This window comes from Colletes latitarsis, chromosome 7, assembly GCF_051014445.1.
Source record: "Colletes latitarsis isolate SP2378_abdomen chromosome 7, iyColLati1, whole genome shotgun sequence".
Taxonomy (NCBI): domain Eukaryota; kingdom Metazoa; phylum Arthropoda; class Insecta; order Hymenoptera; family Colletidae; genus Colletes; species Colletes latitarsis.
Window position 1 is genome coordinate 17839181 of NC_135140.1, and position 24028 is coordinate 17863208.

Below are 24028 nucleotides of genomic sequence, written 5' to 3' on the forward strand. Positions count from 1 at the left end.
ATATAGTTCAAATGTATGATGCATAAATATATATTTTAATTCTACCCTGAACATTTCACCCGTACATCGAACTGAATTCGAATATTATTTTTTTTTCATTTGCACGTAGAATATCTGTATATCAATTTCTAGAAGTATTTTATATATATGTTTATTGACGTTTCGTTTATGCCGATTGCTTTACTGTCGTTGTTTTGATGGACGTATTTTGGTACGACTTAACCTCGTGTTATGTTTTCTTGAGAGGATATTATCAATTTTAACATAATGGGCAAGAAGGGAAAGGCAGGAGATGGCAATTTAGGGAAAGCTTTAATTAGAGATCGTTTTGGTCACTCGAAAAGAAAAAAATGTGTTAATACGCCTATGGTAAGATAATTACTTTGTTCATAACCTATTATCTGTACGTTCTAGTGCTACGGTTTTTAACCTTTTCTTTTACGGAACCCGTTTGACATTCTGATACAACACATGAACCCTTTCTGTGCAATGTTTATCGAAATAATGCCCTTAAATATTGGTTGAATCAATGTTCTTTGCTTGGTGTTGAAAATCCTGATTTACTCAGATACAATGCACCGATAGGATAGTAAAACTTGCACATGTTGCTTTACAAGATGAGAATAAGCTTAGAAGAAACATCAGAATTTTCCAAGACTTTTCTATTCTTGGTTAGATCTATATCTAGGATAGGATTGTAGATTCACATTCAATTGTAATATCATAGAGATAAAAACAATTGTTAAAAAAGTTCTGTAGTGTTTCCATGTGGTTGCAAAATTCATTTCTTAAAAAGGATATTGTTAGAGGATTTTAAATTTCAATTCTTCCTTAGTAAAATGCTTTTATCTCCATTTGAAAGTTTTTAGATGTTTATTTCTATGTTTCCCTTATATATCAGCAGCTTAGCTAAGAAAGCTTGTAATTTCTCTATACAAGACAGATTTATTTTCATCTAACAGCTATTGTAATGTCAAAACATTAAAAAGATGAGGTTTACAGATCCCCTTGGGGTCTGTGGACCATGGATTAAAAATACTTTGAATATTATTAAGAATAAAGCTAAAATTATGAAGTAAGACTGTTTACAAAGAGTCAATGTTGTTTTTTGTTCCAAAGGTGACCACAAGTGCATGGTCAAAAACGTTTAGCGAGTGTGAACGTCTTATTATTACTATATTATTTATTGAATATTATAAAAAATTTTCAAATAGATTCATAGCGTCGAATTAAATGACGGATACGACTGGGGACGCCTCAATCTTCAATCGGTCACGGAAGAAAGTTCCTTCCAAGAGTTTCTTTCGACCGCGGAGTTGGCGGGAACGGAGTTCCAAGCGGAGAAACTGAATGTTAAGTTCGTCAATCCGAAGAGCGGAATAGGATTACTTTCGAAAGATGAGAAACGAAAAGTCGTGGAGTCGCAAATAAAGAATAAAGCACTCCTTAAGATACCAAGAAGGCCTAAATGGGATAGTACCACAACGGCCTATGAATTACAAGCTAAAGAGAGGGAAGAGTTTTTGGATTGGAGACGTTCTCTCGCTCAGCTGCAAGAAGATGAAGAATTGATGTTAACGCCCTACGAAAAAAATTTAGAATTCTGGCGGCAACTGTGGAGAGTAGTGGAACGCAGCGACGTGGTTGTACAAATCGTCGACGCACGGAATCCTTTGCTGTTCCGTTGCGAGGATTTGGAGAGTTACGTTAAAGAAGTAGATCCTAAGAAGATGAATGTGATATTAATTAATAAAGCAGATTTCTTAACGGATGATCAACGCCAAGCGTGGACAAAATATTTTACGGATATCGATGTAAGAATCGCGTTCTTTTCTGCCACGTTAGCCTCTGAGAAACAAAAGATCGACGAGTCGGTGAAAGAAGAAAGTTCTGAAAACGAACAAGACAGCGAGACAGAGGACGAGAACGATGATAACGAATCATCGTATAACTCGGAATTTGCCTCGGATAGCGAATATGAAACAGCAGATGACGATAGTAGCATCGTCAATGGAGATTGCGGAACCAACGAAGACAGCGAATGCAATTTGAACGTATCGAAAGATACGACAGAGAAAGAGGATGATGAAACTACGAGGGGGGAGGACAATACAAATATGGAAAACTCGTCAAAGTTATTAAATAGGGATCAGTTAGTGTCATTTTTTAAAACAATTTACAAGGGTGAAACGTATACCAAAGGTTTTACAACGATTGGTTTAGTAGGATATCCAAATGTAGGCAAAAGTTCTACTATCAATGCCTTGTTAATGGATAAAAAGGTATCTGTGTCCGCAACGCCGGGCAAAACGAAACACTTTCAAACGCTATTTTTGCACAAAGATCTGCTTCTTTGCGATTGTCCTGGTTTAGTAATGCCAAGTTTTGTTTGCACAAAAGCAGACATGATTTTAAACGGCATATTACCGATCGATCAAATGCGAGATCATGTTCCGCCGATTACGTTATTAGGTACTTTGATACCAAGGCACGTTTTAGAGGACCTTTATGGCATTATGTTGCCTCTACCTCTGGATGGAGAAGATCCTGATCGTCCACCGACTTCGGAAGAAATTTTAAATACTTATGGATGTATGTAATCGTATGTATATACATTTCGTGATAATGATAATGTTATATGAATTTGAACTACGAAGAGATTTTTTAATAGAGGTGTGCGAAAACTCGATGGTCGGGCAACACAATTTACTGAAAAAGTTTAGCTAGTCGAGTTAAAAAATATTATCGTTTATTTAAAAAATTTTTAATCAAACACATTTGAAATGAACGATGAAAGAAAAATACAACTGGAACAAAAAAAAAATTTACATATCTTAACAGCAAAATCTTAAATCCTCTAGAATTAAAATTTTTGTTATCTTCATCTTCCAAGAACTGTTGTTTTTTCTGTGCTTTTTTGGCCGCTTGTGTTAATTCTGCCGCAGGTCTTCCGTGATGTGATACATACTCTTGCAAATTAAAAATATTTAAAACTTATAGGAAAAAATCTTAGTCAGGTCCCGGTTATTCGAATTTATAGATTTAAAATCGCGAAGTTCGTTGAAAAACGTTGAAAATCATTTTCCGATACCCGACCATATTTGTTAAATGTTTAATGATTGGTAAAGAGGACCCAAACTTAGGGGTTGAAGATATATTTTTTATGCTTGTGAAAATTAGTATAAACTGATTGAATATTTTTAAATTAACAAGCATGAGACCGTATTATTTTTAAGATGGTTTCTTTTTTTTAAAGATAACAGAGGTTTTATGACACAAAATGGACAACCAGATAACCCGCGTTCAGCGCGATACGTTTTAAAAGATTTTGTAAATGGTAAACTTTTGTATTGCGTTGCGCCACCAACAGTAGAGCAAGAAAAGTTTCACACATTCCCTCTGCGAAGAAGAGCTGTTTCTGTGAACAAACATGTACCACTTAGGACAATATGTGCAAATAAAGGGAGCAGAGTCGGCTCCGAAGACGTAGATAAAGTGTTTTTTCAAAATAATGTTTCGAATATACATACGAAAGGAGTGATTGGAAAAATGCACGGTTTGTACCGTCCTGGTTCTAGGTATGTAACATTATTGTATATTTATTATTCAATAAAGTCATCCTTGTATAATTGTTGACAATAATCGTTTGTATAATAATAAGTAATGGGTCGTTTATTCGAATTTCTTCGATAATAATGTTTGACAATTATAAATTTTTAGCGATATAGGATCGGTAGTTGGTTCCACGCAAAGTTTATTACTTGAAGAGAAACCGTGGAAAAAGATTAATAAACATTCGAATAAGAAGAAACGTGAAAAAACGAGAAGATTGTTCGCTCATCTTGATCAACATTAATTAATTGGTACTGTATTATTTTTAACTGTGTGAATCAAGGCCTTTTCGCTATATAACAGCGGATCATATTTTGTAATGTACAAATCTCAGAATTTATAAGCTTGTCAGAGACTCATATCGATTCTACATACCACAAATACATTCTAACAATAGAATACATACACATATAAGAACTATTCATCGTTATATGCGTATATATTATAAAATTAAAATGCTCTGTAGTTTATGTTCTTTGTGTTTATTTTCCTAACTCCTCTCCGATGCTCTTTTGTCCAAAAATCATTGAACAAACACAGCAATCTTACTTTCACATTCTTGCCATGGATTGTAGGTGTTAATGTAAACGCAATAGCGGATCTCTTGAAACATATCCTTTGGAAAGCAATGACCTGTTAAATAGGAAGCACAGATCGAATTCCTACTTGTCGCTATTGGAATTCGTTTCACATAATCCGAGTCAGAAAATGTGGTAGTACATTTCTCATATATAATTTAGTTTCCTTTATAAGTTAAGTCGTTGGCGAACACCAGGTCCCTGATATATGTCAGTCCTTTCAATAAAAGAGCACCGTGTGTAGAATTGTTCTCGCAAACTTCGATTCAAATTCATGAAGTAGCTCGTCTATATCATTATCTAAGTCCTCGCTGTTCGCCAGCTGTAACACCATATTTGTTACTTTAGTTAATATTAGATCAAAATTACCACAACATTTAATTTACAAAAGTACAATACGTCCTCGAGTTACTTGGTTTCGTGGATTGTATCAGTTATACCCTTGTACATACAAGTATTTTAAATCCCATCACTATCCTTATTTATGCTGCAACTGTGCAAAGCTGGAAAGATGATCAGCGGGACGGTAGGGAGGTAAAAGAGGTAATCACGGTCGATCGTGATTACGTTCCTTTCGCTAGTCATCTTTCTAGCTTCGTACAGTACATTGTTATTAACTTACGATTAATCTTTCCTCGTTCTACGATACATCGTATTTACACGGAACAGTCTAGAACGAATAAACCATGCAATTCGAGGACTTACTGTGCAACAACGTATGAATTTTAAATGTACCACGGTGACCAATTCGCAAATGAGAAATGATCCAACTGTAGCTTCCTCGTGATTATCTTGAATATCGATATTGATCAGATGCACGGGTTGACTATCTTCTTGGGTTCTAGATTCCATACATTCGATCACTTGATCGTACACGCGCTCTTCGCAAGTGATCAGAATGTCGAATTTGTCCTTAGACAATTGAAATCGTTCGGGCTTAGGTTTTATTCTACGGTTTCGGTCCAACATGTGCAGCAAACCATTTTGCGTATAACTGAGACCAACGTTAAGGAATTCTAATTACTTTTAATCGTTTTATACATTTATATCGTAAAGATGAACGTTTCCTTTTGGCAATTTATTATTATTACCGCGCTTTAAACGAAACAGTAATACTCGTACAATTAAAATTTCTTGTTGATACTTCGATTACTTCGTAAACTGATTGAATTATATTATGCATTGTAACCTGAAAATTCTGTTTTTTTTTTCAACCTTGTGGTTGTGTTGAGCGATCTCAAGAGATGTAAACTATTTTTTTTATCAGGTACAATTTGATTCATCAGCGTGAAAATACCTTGTATACGTATTTGATTTAATTTATATTTAACTGTATATTTTTAAAACTACCATACCTTGAAAAATGACTACATACATAAGAAAAATTTGAAAATCCTTGCTCTATAATTTATATAATTCTTTATTTTAAAGATAACCTAAAATCGATGTTCCTAAATGGGAATACCCTCTTAAGCTGCTGATATAGAATAAAATGTAGAGGCTGATATTTTTGGAGATTCTCAGACATCAATAGTGTTTTGCTAAGATGGAATGGAGATTAAAAATTCTCAATACCTTTAACTTTAATAAACGAATTTTGCAAACACCTGCAAATACTATGGAATTTTTCAACAATTACTTTTATTTCAATGATATTAAAATTGAGTGGATCCATGACCCTCTCTTGTATAATACAAATTCTATCAAAGGTGGACACCTAGCCAAGGATAAACTAGATTTTAGAACCAAAAATTTATTAGAGTCTAAATTAAAAGTCTTTGAAGATTCTGCCATTCCTCGAAACCTTCTCAGGATTTTTAACACTGGTTGAAAAATACTGATTGATATATAAAAGTGGTATTCTAAAGAACATTGCATAGAGAGGGATCGTTGAGAAAATAGTAATAGCTTAAAGGAGAAATCATTATTTAAAGAATATTTGTCCCACAATCATAACTAAGAGACTTCTGTAGTTTGCATCTGTAACAGAAAATATTTATTCATAGAATAATTAGGATACTATTGCTTGTCTTTTGCTAAAAGGTCATTGTAGATTTCTTCGTACGAAGTTCCAAAGTCATAGATATTTGGACGATCAGGAGCATTCCCAGGAAGTTTAACTTTGTCGCCAGTTCCAAAGCTCTTCACGTTGAACCCTTTTTTGCTGAAAGAAATTAATTAAAAGTTTATATAGAATTTTTATTTTTCGAGTTTGAATTATCAACAGGATTAATTACCTCAAGAAGGCATGGGCTTCCATGCTTCGATTCATATTACTAGAACATATTACAGCCACGCTGATAGAGTTTGGTGCCGGCATTCTTTTCGAACCTCTCTATCGATTAGAGGAAAATCGTGATATTAAAAAAAAAAGAGCGTAATTCACTTAACCTTAAGGGTCGTTACGCTGCTTGTCACATACGGTACATCTGTTAACGTTACATAAAATACGATATAGAATATCTCTTTCTCTATAGTGTTTGGGTACAAAGGGATCTGCGTTCTATAGCGAGAAAGCCCTGGGAATTCGGAAATTAAAACGATTTTCTCGTATTGTACGTCCACTTTATCGCTTTTTCATAGTAAAATTTTAATGAAAATCGTGTCTACAACACTTTTACGTTTGGTAGTTTATTGTCACGCGGCGACATCTGTACGCAAGCGAGAATCTGCAGCGTGGAGGGAATCGACAGTCAGTAAAATGAAACGGACGATTCGTCGACGTGGTTCGTGGTAAATGTCGTTATTTTTTATCGACCAACGCGCTCGTGACGTCATGAATTAGTTTCAAAACCCGCCAGTTTGACTAGTTTATTCGAAGTCTGTGCAGCGTTAACAAGAAATCAAGTAACGTTCAATGTTCTTAAGTTAATCATACGAACTGGCCATTGAGATACATTTTAGGTAGTTGTAGAACTCTAATTCTCTCTACCAAATATAACGTTCGAAACGAGCGGGATATTTGCGTTGCTCGCAGTGGTAATTACATTCGTCGGATCTTTTTGTATAGGTTAACACGATGGCTGGCCATGGTGATTACTAATGACCGGCACTTGAAGCTTACAATCTATTAAATAACTCTACTGTCATCAGGAATATTCTCAAATCAGAGGTACGTCATTGAATTACCGAAAATTTCTACTCTTTATACTGTAATTCGTACAAATGATAAAGATATCGCTAGACATGAAAAATCGGGATGACAATCAACGTGTTAATACAAGCCTTTCTTAAAAAAGTTTTCTATCTTCGATGCACATACATCATAGCTGTAATCAATCGACTAACAGATAACATTATCGATAGAGTAATAAAAAATAGTAAATTTTGTTTTTTATTTTTACTGATAATGAGAGATAATCTAGTTAAACTATTTCGGTGTCATCGAATCAACCTAAATTCGTATTGTATATTTTTGGTGATTAAGATATTAATTTTAAGTATAAACGGAAGATTCAATTTGATATTTCAAACGATAAATATAAAATATGTATGTGTGTTGACAGGGTGGAGGGCAGAAAGATACAATTTCTAATCGGATCTTGACAAGGTTGCGGTTTATATTATTTTTTCACGCGGGTACGCGAAACGCAAGCCTTCGATTGCAAATAGTTACTTCGACGCAGATAAAACACGATATTCTGATCACTCGAGCTTTAACCTCAAATTCAACCGCATGATTTCTGGAGGAATGTGGTAAGTCAAAATTCATTTATTTCTTACAAGAAACCAGAAATGTAGAATTCTTCAATCGTGTGTTCGACCACTTCTGGGAAAAATTTTAATGGGAGATTTTGGAGGTCAAAATAAGACGAAAATCAAGAATAGCAATTTGTTGATTGAGGCTTCGTTAAAAAGTTATTAACAATTGCGCCTGTAGAACGGCAATCTGCAAACAATTGTGTACGTGAGATAGTGGTTCTCACTCAGCATGAGAAACTTTACTCACTGACTTATCGACAGCCTTACAGCGTTTTGAGTGAGAACCACTATCGCATTTACGCAGATTGCCGTTCTACAGATGGAACTTTAAACGTTAATAACTTTTTAACGAAGTCTCAAACAACAAATTGGTATTCTTGATTTTCGTCTTATTTTATCCTCTAGAATCTCCTATTAAAATTTTTGCTTATTTTGGTAACTTTCAGGAATTACTATTATAATGCAACATATTAACAAACTTCGTTCTTGAATGATATTGGAATTATTAAATCACGTTATGGCGTTAATAACGAAAAGCGATTTAAAATATTTAGAAACGTCTAGGGTTGGAAAGAAGTTTCGAGTTAGTCGTTGCTCGCCAGTCGGTCGGCGCACAATACGGTTGATTGACTTTTACGAAGGGAAGAGTAGCGAACGAACTCGTCGTTAAATTGCATAATGTCGTACGGCCGCGGATCTCTTGCAAAACGGAGACGTAACGAGCGGCGTCGACAATGAAAATTGCGGGTTTCGTGGCTCGAATTAAGGGGGAGATCGTCGAGAGGCTTTAATTCCAAGATCGGCCAATCCTTGCCTCTCGGGTACCTCATCATCGCGATTTACTCGAATTTCTATCCATCGATTCGATTAATCGACAGCCACATCGAGGCTTCGATTCTTCGATCTTACGATTAGGACGCCATTCCTTCTGGAATTGTTCGAACGAATTTTTAAGACTTAATATTACCCTTTCTTTATCATTTTTATGCATTATCAAATTTAAACTGATATTATTTATTTTATTTAAATCGATGCTAATCGATCATCATTGCTAAACAGACATCAATTTTTTCAGTATTAAAATTTACTTTGTTCAGTTCGTTGGAACTGTTCTAAGAGTTTCTCGAACGTTAAGATTTATCAAAGTACGTAATGAAATGTGGACTGTAATTTCGCTAAAGGTTGAAAAACGCATCTATGCATTCGCTACGAATCCCAGTACGTAATTATTCTGGACGCGGTGTCGGTTGTTGCGACACGAAACGGTCTTCAATTTGCATCTGCGTTTAAATCCGTTTCTTCACCGGCTGAATGTACATCTCGTTCGTCGGCGCAACTCCTTTCGTTACCCACGCCGAGCAAATTGATTGACGATTGACGAAACCAATTTAGAACCACGGCCCGTGTGCTTGCAGCGTTCGTAATAGTTCTCGTCGCACATGTGGCTCGTCCGCGCGACAGAAGGTCAATGTTCGATATAACTCGTATCAAATTCCCGATTTACGGCCAACGATTCGCGTTTTGCGGCCTGCGACTCGTTACGTGGTTTATGGCTCGTGATTTGTATACTCGCGATTCGCAATATGGTCTATGATGTCGGACGCGGTTTGCAATTCACGAGTTACTTGTATTTTGCGTAATGCAATTCATTATTCCCGATTTTTGATTCGTTGCCATTTCGTTTCGATCCGTTTCGTTTGTCATCCGTGATTTGTAATTTTAAATGTTACGACTTCCAAGATGGACGCGTTGACGCAACAGTATCAACCAGGCGTCGAAGTCTCCGCGTTTGAATGATCGTATTGTAGTCGCGAGCTCGGTTGCCTAACAGCGCTTATGCGAGCAAAATTGATCTCCGATTCTCGCGTGAATTCGCACGTAGGTTCTTACTGGATGAAAGGACGACTTTCAATGGCTCGACGAGCCAACAGGAAGCGCGTTTAAGACACACGCGGCACGTTGAGTACTCGCGTCACGAAATTCCTTTGTTCCAAACTGATCGCGCGCTCGTATCAATTTAAACTCGTGACTCGCGTCTTTGCGAGATTCGTGGCAATTTACGCCCTGCGCGTTGGTTTAAGTTTTTCCCCAACAGCCATTAAAACTTTTCGCCTCGAGTATTCGTAATCACCAAATCGTTTTGGTTACATATTTTTCGCAGTTAAGCCTACTGTATATTTTTCTATTGTATACTTTTTGCCCGTTTTTTAAATCGCGTAGCATTTATGTCTAGAGTTACTTTCTTGTAAATACAGTAGCGTTTGGTCTAGCTTAGGTTGGCACAAGGACGTTTATTTCGTGCTAGAGTTGAGGTGGACCACTATTAGGGAGTGTTTAGGACTGGAAAAACTAGTCCTCCCTTCGTTATCTAAGTCGTAAAGGGTCGAGGAATTCCGTCAGATACTAGACAGCGTAAGAAAGTTTTATCAGAGACGAAAAATCTACAGGGGGTAGGTGTCTTTTTTTGGCGAAAATGAAAAACTTCAAATCATTCTGGAAAAATTATTTTTGGCTTCAGGGATCAATTACAATTATTTTTTGTGAGTAGACATAGTCCCGAAATCCTACACACTTTCGAGAAAAAAATTCTCGAAAGGTTTACTCGTATACCTCGCCTGTGGTTTTATCTTGGGTCTCTGTTACGACACAAACCCAGGTATAAGGGTTTACCCTGAGTCATACATCGAGCTTCCGACGTTCGAGACTCAAATCCATCGCGTGATATTTTGAATTCGATGTCGCCCTCGTCGGAAAATCCTTAAAAAGAAAACGTGAGCGGTTAATGTACGAAATCGTCGTAGCTTATCGCTAAAATCGACGAAAGGAAATGGCGTCGGTTCGTGTCCTGCATTATTATCTCGCGCCGGTTGGCGGAGTTATTTTGCCGCGATTATCTCGAATCCTTGTAAATTATTCCGCGTGTGTGCGCGAAGACGGATGTCCGCTAACTTATGGATATTGACGAGGGACGCTCGAAGAACGCGTATCCTCGAAGTCTGACGCATGTCGTCTGCATAAACGAGCGCCAGAAGAGTCATCCGCGCGATGCAGCGGCACCCGTTAAATTATACTCCGAATTATGGCTGGTGGCGTCGTTCGAATATTAATCGAGTCGCCTTACGGCCTTCCTGCTCTTGTCCCTAAGCGCTGCACAGTGGCGAATTTCTGCACAGTGGCCGCCATTAGTTAGTCGTCTAGATAGCGCTGGAGCACGCGTTTTAGAGAAACTAGATTCCTCTCGAGAGAAAACGGACAGTGGAGCGAGAGAAGTACCCGGGATGGATGAAAGAAAGTGGCATTGAATGTCCTGGTGAAGTGGTCCGCGAATTGGCCAACATCTGTTTCGCCATTGTTGGGTATCAGACGTTGGAGAAGTGAATAGTTCGCGAGATGCAGTAGAATCATCCTATGGCTCTAACAAGTAGCAGGGATGGCCATTTAGCAATGAACGAAGTTTCAAAGCGAGATATATCCTTGCATTTATGAATAAAGCGAGGTTACAAGAAGGCAGACTTCGTCGTGCCATTCTTTTCGCGGGGGACCCTGCGTTTCTTCTACCCGGTATGCATACATCCTGCGTTCGAGAGAACGTTGGAATTCGCGTTCTATTCAATCCGTGCAACGAAAGTGCGGAAGTCGGGAACGTTGGCAGTAATTTTTTTCTGCGAATATCGCACGACCGGGGAGGAAACGATCGGACGATCGATCGAAGATGCCTCGTAATCTCCGTGAAAGCCAGAAAGCCAACCGTCTCGTGGCAACAAATGTCATTAGGCTTCGATTCCCGTCACGATTTGTCCTCGATCGGTATGCGAGTGCCAAAGATCTTTGGTGGCTCGAGTCGTCATTGAAACCAGACACACGTCGAACACGAATCCCCCGAAGCGTTCGATCGTTTCCTTTTCGAATCACTACGATTTTGTTCGCACGGATCGTTCCTGCGTTTCCCGTTACGCAATCGTCGTTGCTGATCTCCCGTACAGGGCACAGAAGATATATTTAAAATCTCCCACTCAGAAATGAAGTTCAACTTTACTTAGAGTTTCACGAGTTTTACGTGTTCCGTTTAGCAACGGAATGAAAAATACCAAAAGAAACACGCGTCGTTCCCTCGCAAAAGGTGTCCAAAGTTTCGACCAATCGCAGCGGAGCTCTTCCCCCGCTTTGTCTCCCGCTCGATACGAAGGACAGATGGCGTGCGAGGGTGAAAGGCAGAACGCGGTATAACGGGGCAAAACATCGTGCAAAGAAGGTTAAAAAGTATATTTTTGCATGTTTCGGACCCCCTCTGTCCCCGAGCAAAGTATTCTGGGTCCGCCCCTGCAAAGAATACGTCGTGATTCGTCTCACGTAAGAGTCGCCCGACCAATTACCAAAATGTACACGTTGCACGTGTAACAGATAAGGGTACAACGAACACACTATAGGGAAGTGTGAAGAAAAGTAATGGTCGGGCTAAGGAAGTTCTTCGATACACGCGACATTCACAACCTTGATAGGGCATTGGCCCCCAGCATCTCGCCGGAGACAGTGTAGAAGGCTGTACGCGTGCTCGCTGTATCTCTAGGAGTCACGAGAGTTCCCGCTTATGCGAACTAGAAAGTGTAAAAATATCATTTACAACGCGATACGCGCGTTACGATAAACGTTTCTCGCGGGTTCGTTCGAGGTCTTCGCGAATTGCACGGAAGCACACTGCATAAACTGTTCCCCAGTCGCGTGGGTTTCGTTCTTATGGCTGCACGATAATAGAAATTGGACCAACCGGTGTCGCCGCCATGATGCAACGCGTCAGACTTAACGGGGGATTAAAAGTCTAAGAAACTTTTAGTATCTTGCCCACTGTACATTGGTAATTTTAATTATATCTTTGAAACTATCGAATATCTACGGTTAATATTTGTCAGATATCATCAGAAGCATGTATTCTATCATTCCACAAAAGATCATTGAAATCGAAATGGTACAGTCGGGGTTCCCCAAGTGGCATTCTTCGTTGGTTCATGCAGTAGTTCGTTGGGATCCTCCGGGCGGGGTAACGCGCTCCCTTCTTGAATTATCATAGAAACAGAAAATGAAACGGTTCGTTAGTCCGGTTTAGCTCGGATCTTATCTGACTATTCTGCTATCTCGCCAGTCGGCCACGTGCACGGTGTATATAAATACGGCACGAGCAAAAGTCGCAGGAGCGAGATGAAAGTCTAAAAATATTGTGAACGGAGATGGCGGGCGCAGAGATGGACAGTCAGGAAGCCGCCGGGGCTACGGATATGCATGCACGTTTGCTTTCTCCGTGAGACCTTTTCTCCACGCGTGAAAGCGACGACTGCCCTTACAGTTCCACCTTCATACTTTCGGTTTCGTGCTCGCATCTACGGGGGGGAACGTTGCAAACGTATCGAAGTAGATTTTAGCGAAGTTGGAGATTGAGCAATGACACGTAATGTCTTAACCCATTGTATTCTATTGTTTTCTAAATTGCTCGCTTAAAAATACCGTTTAACGAGTTAGAAACGACAGTTTAATATTCGAAGCATCGTCTCGACGATTCATCGTTAACGAAATGAGGTTGGAATCTTCTTCGAACGCTCAGAAGGATTTCACAACCGTAGTCGTTTAGTTCGGAACATCGATTCTTATTCCGTGCAACAATTTGCAAGAAGCTCCTCCGACATTATGATCGCCAAGTGTGGACATATTTCGCATAGACGCGGCATAGTTTTCGAGCGCCATTTTACCAATTCAGGAAACCCGCGCTTCGGCGCGCGCAACACAAATGGTGATCCTCCGAGACGATTAACTTCTTAGCGCGACAATTAGATGATTTGTCGCGTGGCTCAGGGCGTATTGTTAATCGTTTCGTCCGTCCAGGTGTCCGTTTGTCCCAGAATCGCCGTAAACGTCCGCGAATTGCACGACTCGTTGCGAAAATCGAAGACGAGCGACCTTTTTACGGCGTTGGCGCGCGAACAGACGTCGAAACTGGTTGCGTAACGCGCGATTCATCCGAGATCTTCTAGCAATGCCATGAGAAATCTGCGTGTCCAGCCGGGTTAGACACGTCCGCGATGCGCGCGTGATTCGACTGCTGAAGACTGCACCGCGTCCTAGACATCGTTCGAGCCCGGTTTCCGGTGCTCGTGGTTGCGTCGCGACGACTTGACCGCCTTTCATTTAAAACAAATTTGGTTTTGCAATTTTTATAAAATTGTTCGCGAAGTATATTTTTATGATGTACTGTTAAGCTTAGGATAGAAATATTTTCCTACGTATATGCCCTTAATCTGTAAGGTCTACGGGGGAAAACGAGCCCTTTCGCGTTAGAATCCGTGACGTTACGCGAAAGTTACGGTGATTTAACCACCAACCGCGCGCGTCGTCGCTTTGAAGTTATATCAGCGGCCGCTCGCGCCACGGAAACATAAACACGTGGCAGAGGGGGGCAACTATTATTCAGAGCGCTGCATCGCGAAAGATCGACGAACCCAAAGGACACATTATGGCTGATCTTCGAGCCATACGAGGGAATACCGTCCAGTTTGGAAGCACGACGACAGTTCGAGCTCGAATGGATCTGTGGCGTCGCCTCTCATGCTCGCCACCAGAGGGGTCGCGCTCTCACAAGCGCTCGACCGACCCCTCCGTTGCTATATACATATACACTCCTCGAACGACTTCCCAATATCCCAGTCGTCTAAGGCAGTGCCTGATAGAAAACCTTACTGATGAGTTCACTAGTCTTTTCTGTCTTCCTACGAGATTCTCACGAGTAGACCCACACCGCAGCGAAGCAAGCGCCACAGATCTTTAATTGCACAGCTGTGGTGTGAGTTCGTCGCCCCATTTAGTCACCGAGCAACCCCTATCGGTGCAAAAAGCGTGACGGTACTATAAATCGTCCCTCGCGAGGTTTATATCCGCTACCAGTGTTCGGTGTTTATTCAGGGAGGAGGGGAGTGCGATCGTCCGACAGAAGGGACGAACAAGAGACACTGGTGAAACGGGAAACTACAGGGAAAAACACGACGGCTCGTAGTGCACGATTCGACGAAAACATAGTCTTTCGCGGTAGCTACGAGCCAACGACACAGGTCTAACGTCAACGCCGCGCACATGGTGCACGCACGGGCTGCATTAATCATCGTGTATTTATCTCGCGTTCCGTTTGCGCGCGCTGTCTCGTGCCAACGGTTCGCGCGAGATTATCGCGGTTATATTGTCGGTAGCACGGTACACCGTACCGTGGAGAAGTAGCGTGCTTCGCGATCCAGTGTCCGATAAAATTGGCGAGAATCTGTAACTCACGACCAACGTTATCCAACTGCCCCGGAATCGATCCTGTCCTCCATGATATACGTTCTCGAGCGCTAAAATCTAAGAGATATCCAGTTTTTTTTTTATTCGTCCTTAACCTCAAATCCGAAAGGCGAAGCGGTCATTTTATAAACCGTGAAGTTCGCCTTTACGAACTCCGATCGTATCGTCGACGAGATATATTTTGGAACCAATTCAGATTTTTAGGGGTATTTTATCTATGCCATTCACGTATAATATATTATAGCTAGAAACGGGGATAGGTTAGAGAGTCTAAGGGGCTCTGAAAGTGTTGATTCCAGGCTGGTTTCAGGCACACCACCTTAATCCTTATCTTAACTTAAATCATGTTCACTTCAGAGATTCGTATATGCAAGGAGATAGGTTTAGATAAGGCTAGGTTAGTAGTCTCAAGAAGTCCTGATAGGTTACAAACATACTATACCCTTGTGGTCATATTTTACAGTTGCTATGATGGCATTCTTTACAGGTAGATATACATATAAGTTAAGGGTATATTGTAGGTAATGTCTGTGTTTGTTAGAGACATACCAACTTAAATTAATTTATTAGAAGAGTTGAATGTAACAGTGGCACAGACATTAGCTAAATCCTTGAGTACTAACACTCAGGTACCTGTCTGAAGGTATCAAACACTATTTTAGAAGGCCATATTGAAACTGTTAAGTAATAATAAACAATGGTGAACGTGTTCTCCACTGTTACACATTCTAATAACAAAAAATCTCATCCTTGAAATGCATATTTCCTAGTACTTTCACTCGGTACACTACCCAAGTATTTGAAATTGATTTTGTTGTTTGTAATAAGTCGAGTAGTATCTTTTTATTAGTCCTTAATCTCGAATTCAAGAGGTCAAACAGTCTCTGAGACACTGAGAATTGTCACTCGATGAACTGAAATTATACAGTGAATTACTTAACTTTGTAAAATAAGAAAGCTTGTGCGGGTCCACGCTATCCCCGTACATCGACCATATCCATCAACCGCCCATAGGCGTGCAACGCACGTGGCGCACCGACGAGTGCCCCATAGTCGTTACCGTTTCTCTTCGAAAGCGAAACCAGCCATTTGCATAGAATCCCACCGTGGAAGTGAATGAATTTTCTTGCCTGGATATAAATTGCGATATAAAAATGGCGTTTCTGATGCGGTCAGGAAACGATTTTCGTAGGAAATAACCGTAACGAAGTGGCCCGTACCGTACCCCATAATCTTCCTACGGTTTCAAGCTTTTTATTAGCCGAAAGCTAATATCGTCTCTCGTTTTAATGTATTAAAACGAACCAGCGATCCTTTGTTTCCGGTGATTTTCGTGAAATTGTTCGAGGGGGCGGCTGAGCGTCGCGATTTCTGTCGTTACGTGGCTCATAAGAGGACGTCGAATTATATAACGGAACCGCGTGCCATTGTGCGCCTTATTGGCTGCAATTATCGCGTTACGTTGCATAACCTTGCTAACTCTGTTTTATAGCAATATTCGCGTTCGTGCGTGTTCCTCGGAGGCAGTTTTAATTCGCGCCCACGAGGGAAATTTCGCGTTATCGATCAATATAAAATATCGTACGCAAGGACAATAGATATCGATAATTAAAAATCGAAAACGATTTCCTCATAGTTATAAGCTAATCTCTACGTTCAAGAATTATTGATTTGGTTTTCACTATCTGGGCGATATAAATTTCCTGGATTAGGGCGAGTCATATGGTAAAGATAAGATTTAAATAAAAAGCGTTGTAAAAAGTGCAACAGACACGAACGATGTGTACCTGTTTCTCAGATTCGCAAGTATACCAATAGGCAGTTCCCCTCGATTTGTTTCTAATTGCACGAAGCGTTAGACGGGGGTTGATCGCGACGAAAAATTTCGATGAACGGTCCGTTTCTTCCGTGAGAAGTTAAGATGCGTCGAGCAGTCGTGGCGTGCACGCGATTACTGTTCCGGGAGATGCCTCGAGGGCTCTATGTACCGAACGTTTCCGTGATTTTTCATGGAACGTCGATGGATCGTACGGTAATATTGCATTAAAATCAAAACGTCATCGGAGCCTCGACGATCTAACGACTGCGGCAGTCGTAGTATCCGCGGAACGCGAAGTTGCATAACGGAATTATACCGGTCGAGATTATTACCAGAAACAAGTAGAACGTCCGGGGACGTTTTTGCGCGGTCTCGAAACGGCCGTCTCGTATCCGTCGAGCGTTTAATGCTTATTATTCCGTTATTAACCATCGTGGTTCATCGTCGTCGCAGAACAACGTTAAATACCGTAAGTTTGTTATCTGATAATTCGAGACGCTCCGACGATAAAGCGCGAAAACCATGAATGTGATACGCGTTAACGAGAAAGGACTCGGGACCGTTAGGTGCTCGCAGAAATTTTTCGTTCGCCCAAAGGCGGCCGATGGTGGCCATCTTATCGAGTGGGCGGGCGCCAAACGGTAATACTGGACTTCTGGCGATCGTCGACGAACACAGGAAGAGAGAAATAAGCAAAATTGGAGTCGGTTGATTATTAGCTTGTCTCGAGATTCAGACGGGATCTGGGTTAGATCTGGGTTTCCACCAATTATATTGAAAGATTTATTACGTAGAATATACATAGATACGCTAATGAACTATTGCTTCGATTACTCAAAAATCTACTTGACAGATTCTCGTAATAATTTTATCATTGATCGAGGCAAACGCAAAGGGTTTCTCACGTATCGACTAGGTGACGTAAACAAAGTACTCTTCGTAGTACGAAGGTGGGGATTGGGGATCTCTCTTATCTCTTTGACGTCCTGGTAGACTTCCGAGTTTAGCACAGTTTGTATCGAGCACCTAGTGGACTGAGAAGGCAGGAGTCGAAGCAAGAGGATGCTTCGTGCACGTCTATAATCTACAATCACTTAATCACAAGCATCTGATCTATCTGGTCGCCTCGTCTCAAAGGATCAATACCCAGAAATACTCAGCGTTCTCCTCATCATCAGAAAAAGGTATTGTACTCCGCTGACGAGAAGTCCTTTGTCAGGAATACAGGTCTAATCGGTCAGAAAGAGTCTAACTTAGTAAAATCGAGAGAGGTAGTCAGATAGTCGAGACCAAATCTTGAGTACTATCGCGTCCAAGGACGTTTCCTCCCGGGTGTTTTCCATATGTTCTAGTCTGTAATACTTTAGCAACCAGGGACTAGATCCGCTAAGGAAAGTTCCAGTTGGACCAGTGTTCCGCCATTTTGGGATCACGCGGAGCATGTCGCGCTGGTCGTCCACCTGCGGAATCGGCTCGATCGCGAAAAATTGCGTGTCGTTCACTTTCCTTCGCGATCACGGCACCGTAAAGCTGTCCGGTAGCCGTGAAATAGAGTCCTCGTCCCTGTCAGCGAGAGACGATTTCGATCCGCGGCGTTTGCGCAACTATCTAACGCGATTGCAGTCGTCGACCATCAAAATGGAAATGTACCCTTGCCCAATCGAGCGCGCGTCGACGAATAAGACATTGACTTTCGAGTTTCGCCCGGTAAATCGAGATTTATCGGGCCGTGGATCGTTCATCGAAGCCTGGGTAAATCGGCCGTTGCGCAAACCGACCGGTAGTGACGATCGCGACTCATGGGGCAGATTAGAAGGGCTTATGTTAGTATCGGAATAATCTACAAGTTATCACGATAATCTCACCTCCATTAACAATTAGTGGCGTACAATAGCAAGCATGACATATCAAAACGGTACGAAAAGAATAAGATTATAGTAATATTAAAAACTGGATTCGTGATCACTAACCTTAAAGTCTTCAAATATTGGCAAATACTGATTTTCGTTTATTTCAAGAATACATACTATTGTAAGCATTTCAAATATCCAATAAAATGAACGAAGCAAATGTAGAAACACCAGAACTAAAGGATCATTAGTTCTAAGAATGTATAGCAACCAACTCGATTGTTTCCACAGAGATAAATGCAAGAGTTTCGAAAGGTCCCTAGACGAGTGAGATCACTAGATTTTCGGCGTAACTAAATATTCAAACGAGCGTCGGGAAAGTACGTAACGACGATCCTGGTGAAAGAGAAAGGCTCTGGGAAAGGATGTATAGCAGAACAAGCATCCCGTCGTCTTGTCGCGGTGCATCAGCATAGTGACCTTTCGTCGTTACGAAACACTTAATACTCGAGGTTAGTCCCTAGACCAGTATCGATACCGTTCTCGACTCTATCGGAGGAACAGAGGCTCCTCTTGCCGGCAATTTACCCGTAATTACTTAAATTCGCTGCCTGCGCCGTGCAACGCTTCGCTTGGCGCGAGTAGCACTTGGCGAGGATGCCTTGGAATTCGGATTTTAATCGCGCTCGTTAACGATGACTCAATGCTAACGCGGGACGTTTCCAACCGTGACTAGCAAGCTCCTTTTTCGGCCAGAAATTGCAAATCTTTTCTCCATATTACAACGATCGTATAAATTTTTCGTCAAAGTCCACAGACTGATGGGCATTATTATGCTTATCATTGATACATTTAGGTTGATGCAGTTCAAAACTGTATCTACATTAAATAGTGTCATCTAGAATCTATTATTTGGGTTAGATCTATGGTATACAACCCAAACCTAGGTTTGGTCTCCATTACTCTTATATTGAACCTGTGTCAGGTCTGGAATTCAACATTTTTATCACATTCAACAGACTCCGTTGTTCCATTTAAAGATTCTACGGGGATTTCCCATCGATGTAATTTAAACATCCTTGCGAAATACAGTGGGTGGCGAATATCATCGCCGCGAGTCTAAATCTGTCCGTGCCTCCTCATCGAATTTTTCAATTTCAAGCCTCCTCTGTGACATCCTATTTTAATCCCACCCCAGCTGACAGGCGTTTCTCGCGACCCGTCCTCTTTCGAAAACACTTTTAGAGTCTCTAAATCTCAAGTATTCCATTCATCAGAAATTAAACTTTAGTCGCACGATGCGTAGATTTATTTATAGCAACGACGTTTCGATGTTAACATTCAATCGTCGGTCGGTGAGCCATTAACGAAATGTCAACGGGTTCAACAATTAATTGCGCCGTCCAGGATTCCCCGGTGGCTCCTAACTTGCACGGTAATCGACGACGACGCGAAATATACCGTTGGAAGAGAGTAGTTAATAAAATATTCGACTCCAAGACGAATGGCAAAAATGGTACTTTCTCCATTTGTCGATTCCATATTTTCCCATCGAACCGTACAATCTTCCGAGATAAGAGCGTTTTATTTACTTCGATGTAAGATTTTGTCCTCTCGGTATAATTAACAGCCAACTTAACCACGAGTAATGAGTGGCATCTTCGTTCGTGGTACCTTAACGAGAGGAATTTTCTGTTCGTTCCGAACGGTTACGGTCGGTTACCCGGTCTCGTCGTTGAACGTTCGAAACAATCGAGACGAATTTGTCATGGTCGACTTGCAGCTGCGTATCGATTTCCCTGACGGTTCAAAGCGTTACCTTCTGCTAAGATTGGTACGCGTGGCAGCTCGTAACGACGCTCGTTACGCTTATTGACAATGCAAACGCAGATCCTATCGGCTGGAGAATTAATTCCGTGTTCGATTTTCTATCGATCGAGTAGGAAGTTCCTGCTACCGTCCGCCATGTTGATTGTTTCGTTTCAATCGATTTATATTTTATCTCGATAGCATTAACCCTTCGACGTAAATTAACTGACACGAAAATACTACTCGATCTGGGTCAGTTGAACAGTTACAATAATTAAATAAGATTTTATCTTCGTGTCATTTCTAGGTCTGAAATATAAAATGGGAATTGAGAGGACCTGACTTGAACTTTTGAACTGTCACAATTTGGACAAGTGCTTAAAACCTTCAAACGTTTTGTTTTCGGAGTTCATTTCACCGAACTTTAACTCTCTCGTCTGATTGTTCGGACCTTGAACTTCGAAACCTTCGAATCTGCGACTCTCGAGCCAGTTGCACACGCGTGGGAAGACGAGACCAAAAAAAAATCAAAGTCCCCGCGCCGTTTAAATAGCCACAAAAAAAAAACAATATGGCCGACCTACATCCTCCGTTTGATGCGTTGTTATTAGCGGACAATTTAAACGCCATTAGTGGCTTTATACGCGTTTTCTGGCAGCTCCGGCCGACCAGTGATTTTCCATGGAAGTTATTACAACGCAATTCGTTTAACGTCCATTTTGAAGTTCGTTCCATTTGATGGTCGAATTGGACTTAAGGTGTTTACAGGCCGTTTTATCAAAAGACACGAGTAACGTTGCTTGAATCGATTAGTCACGTGAGAAAGGGTACTATACACGGCTGAAACGGAACCGAGAACGTTTCCAGGCCTGGCGAAACAAAATCGTGCGGCAAATGGCGTCATCAAACAGTAACTGCTTTCGGCGAGCAATTCTCCCCGCGCGCGAAACGATACCGATCAACTTTCCACGAGATTATTCCACCACCGCTGTTCCGAAAAGCGGTTCTCGGACGTAGAACGACCTTGGCTCGCTTAGTGCTCGCGTCACCTTCAGCTAGGAGCACGTTTTCTTGCTCGTTCCCGCTTAAGTACCTTCTGTCTTTCATAATAAGCGGGTTATTCGCCTCGAGACTTCGCAACAGTCTGACTAATATTGACCGTTTACCGAAGTCTTTATTAAAAGACCACTTTGCTTGGTTTAGACTAATGATCGTTATTGTTAACGACTCATTCCCGACTTTTACGATCGTCGTTTGCTTCTGTAATTGCCATTTAAAAGCGATTCGATATACTTTGCAACATCTTTGCGAAAGACTACTTGCCTCTCTAATTGATCGTGACTCCCCCCATTGAAAACTTGTGGTCTAGTTTTGGGTTGTTGATATATTTAGTCAAGGATCTCCAACACGGGCAACTCTTTCACTTGGTACGTGAACATCTCTTTGTAACCTCTTTCTGAAAGACTACTTGCCTCTCTAATTGATCATGACTATCCCCCATGCATTGGAAACTTGTGGTTTAGTTATGAGTTGCATCTCATCAACTTCACAGAAGCTTCTCTAATGATAATCTTTGATATTGTCAATTTTTAGTTAGAAGTTTGCTTTCTCAGACTTGGATAATGCCTCGTTAATAATGATTAGGACTGGACAGTTGATATTATTGAGTTTCGCCTCGATTAGATCTCTGGGTACCACTAGCTTACCACTCAGAAATCTGTTATTGCGTTGCTAGATTTAGGTTGAACCGGTGCTATTTTTAAATTAGACTTATGTTAAATTCGTGGTAAAACGAGCACTTCCCAAGTAACAAGTATGTTCTTCGCGAAATCTCGCTAATAGGCGGACGAAGGATTCGCTGTACTTCCGGTTTGCAGGCCGCATAAATCTCTGAACCGCGGGACCCGTGGCTCTCCCGCTGGTACGTTTAGCGGGCTAACATGCGGCGTAACAGGAAAAATAGACGTTACCGTTGAATTTGCATATTATCTCGGCCCGACCGTCCGTATAAATAATAAGTAAGTCACGATCGAGTCACGAACCCAGCGCAAAACGGAATTACGAAGTTGCCCGACGTAGCCAGGCCGTGATTCACTGCGCTCGGTAGCCGGATCGACCAGCAGAGTTATTGCTATGGCGAATTGATAGCGGCCAGTGAGTGTCTAAGGCCTCTGATTACAGTAGACCTAGCCTTATCTTGCCATAAGACGAAACAAAAAACGCAAGAACCAGGTGAGAGTGCCTCGTTAAGGATATTTCGAAATATAGTTAATGGAATCAAGGTTAAAGATACACGAGCAAGTTCAATTCCTTGTTTTATCACTGCACACTGTTTGACTTTCTGATATACTGCGCTTTCTATAAGCTCCCGGATCGTTCTTGCTATTGTAGGGGTGCGCGAGAACGTTCCAAGTTACGAATCCAAGCATAGACATCGCATAGTTCGTTATTAAAATGTATAATGCACCGTTAGAGACCATGTTTGCTTCTTATCGGTGATTCAACGTTGAAGGAGCACTAGTTACAGGATTTTGTTAAAAAATCTGGAACATAACCGTGCCTCCATTGTAGTTAATCAGCTCCATATACTCCCGACTGGTCGGTTTGATGCGATACGCGTCGGTCCGGCGCGGTTTTTTTCGCGAAAATGATAGAAACCAAGGCCTAGAAATCACGAAGCTCATGAAGAAATTTTTAAATAATTAAACGAGAGATCGGGTATGAGAAATTTGATATTCTTAGAAATTGGTATAGCCGTTCCGCTCGGATCGTGTGCACGATCCGATTCTGTTTCCCGAGAAGGAAGTTATAAGCTTGAATATGCACGAGTACAGGGAACAGTTTCTGTTGATACGAGGCGCAGAACGTTTCAAGGATCTCTTCTCGTTCTACCGGCACGTATGCTCGCTTAACGATCTTAAATGGCTCGGTACCGGCTCTTACATAGGATGATACAATTATCTTGTTACGTCTGTTGTTATCTTGGGCGACACAAAGGTATCTGGTAATCTGGTTGCTCTGATTAAGCATAATCGAGGTCGGAAATCAACGTTCGAGTACTGCGCAATTCATCGTTTTTGCACTTATGTAGAGTAGAGGAAAAACAGGAATTTTTCATTGTAGGAACATTGGACAATATTGGAGTAATAGTCACTGTGCAGACATTATAGTTTCTATCTAGGTTACGTAATTTTATTTAGTTTATTACTATTCTGTCTCTGGTTGTCACTGAGTTATCCCTACCATTAGTAATCGTATCTCATTCGGTGCTTCTCTTTGAAGGGGTAACGGTTATGAAATATCTCCTATCTGCCTCTTAGATTGTTGCAGGCAATCTGGTA

At 41.0% G+C, this 24028-nt stretch overlaps 3 protein-coding genes across 6 annotated transcripts in view; 2 read left to right on the top strand and 1 right to left on the bottom strand.

The window, feature by feature from the left end:
* The first annotated feature begins 114 nt into the window (after positions 1-114).
* On the top strand, positions 115-3857 carry Ns3 (nucleostemin 3). Its single transcript, XM_076767707.1, has 4 exons — positions 115-369; positions 1215-2592; positions 3257-3578; positions 3721-3857. Exons 1-4 carry the CDS (start codon positions 268-270, stop codon positions 3854-3856), a joined length of 1938 nt encoding a protein of 645 aa, XP_076623822.1. The 5' UTR covers positions 115-267; the 3' UTR covers position 3857.
* Positions 3279-6843, bottom strand: Ssu72 (Ssu72 CTD phosphatase). Of its 2 annotated transcripts, XR_013079924.1 has the most exons (5): positions 6428-6843; positions 6211-6354; positions 4926-5184; positions 4162-4512; positions 3279-3418 (listed from the first exon to the last, which is right to left on the bottom strand). XR_013079924.1 is itself a non-coding variant. In XM_076767708.1 (4 exons), the coding sequence occupies exons 1-4, from the start codon at positions 6508-6510 to the stop codon at positions 4411-4413; spliced, it is 588 nt and encodes a 195-aa protein (XP_076623823.1). In that variant the 5' UTR covers positions 6511-6843; the 3' UTR covers positions 4062-4410. The 2 variants fall into 2 exon arrangements, 1 of the variants encoding a protein (XP_076623823.1); XM_076767708.1 differs by lacking the exon at positions 3279-3418 and having other exon boundaries at positions 4062-4512.
* Positions 6844-6971: 128 nt separating this feature from the next.
* Positions 6972-24028, top strand: part of LOC143344084 (uncharacterized) — a 48694-nt gene continuing 31637 nt past the window's right edge. The window contains exons 1-3 of one of the 3 annotated variants that reach the window (XM_076769722.1): positions 6972-7094; positions 7201-7302; positions 7697-7886. The gene's annotated coding sequence lies outside the window, so the exon portion shown is untranslated. Of the gene's footprint in view, positions 7095-7200; positions 7303-7696; positions 7887-17478; positions 17498-24028 lie in introns of those variants that run through there. The other 2 variants (XM_076769723.1, XM_076769725.1) reach the window with 2 other exon arrangements.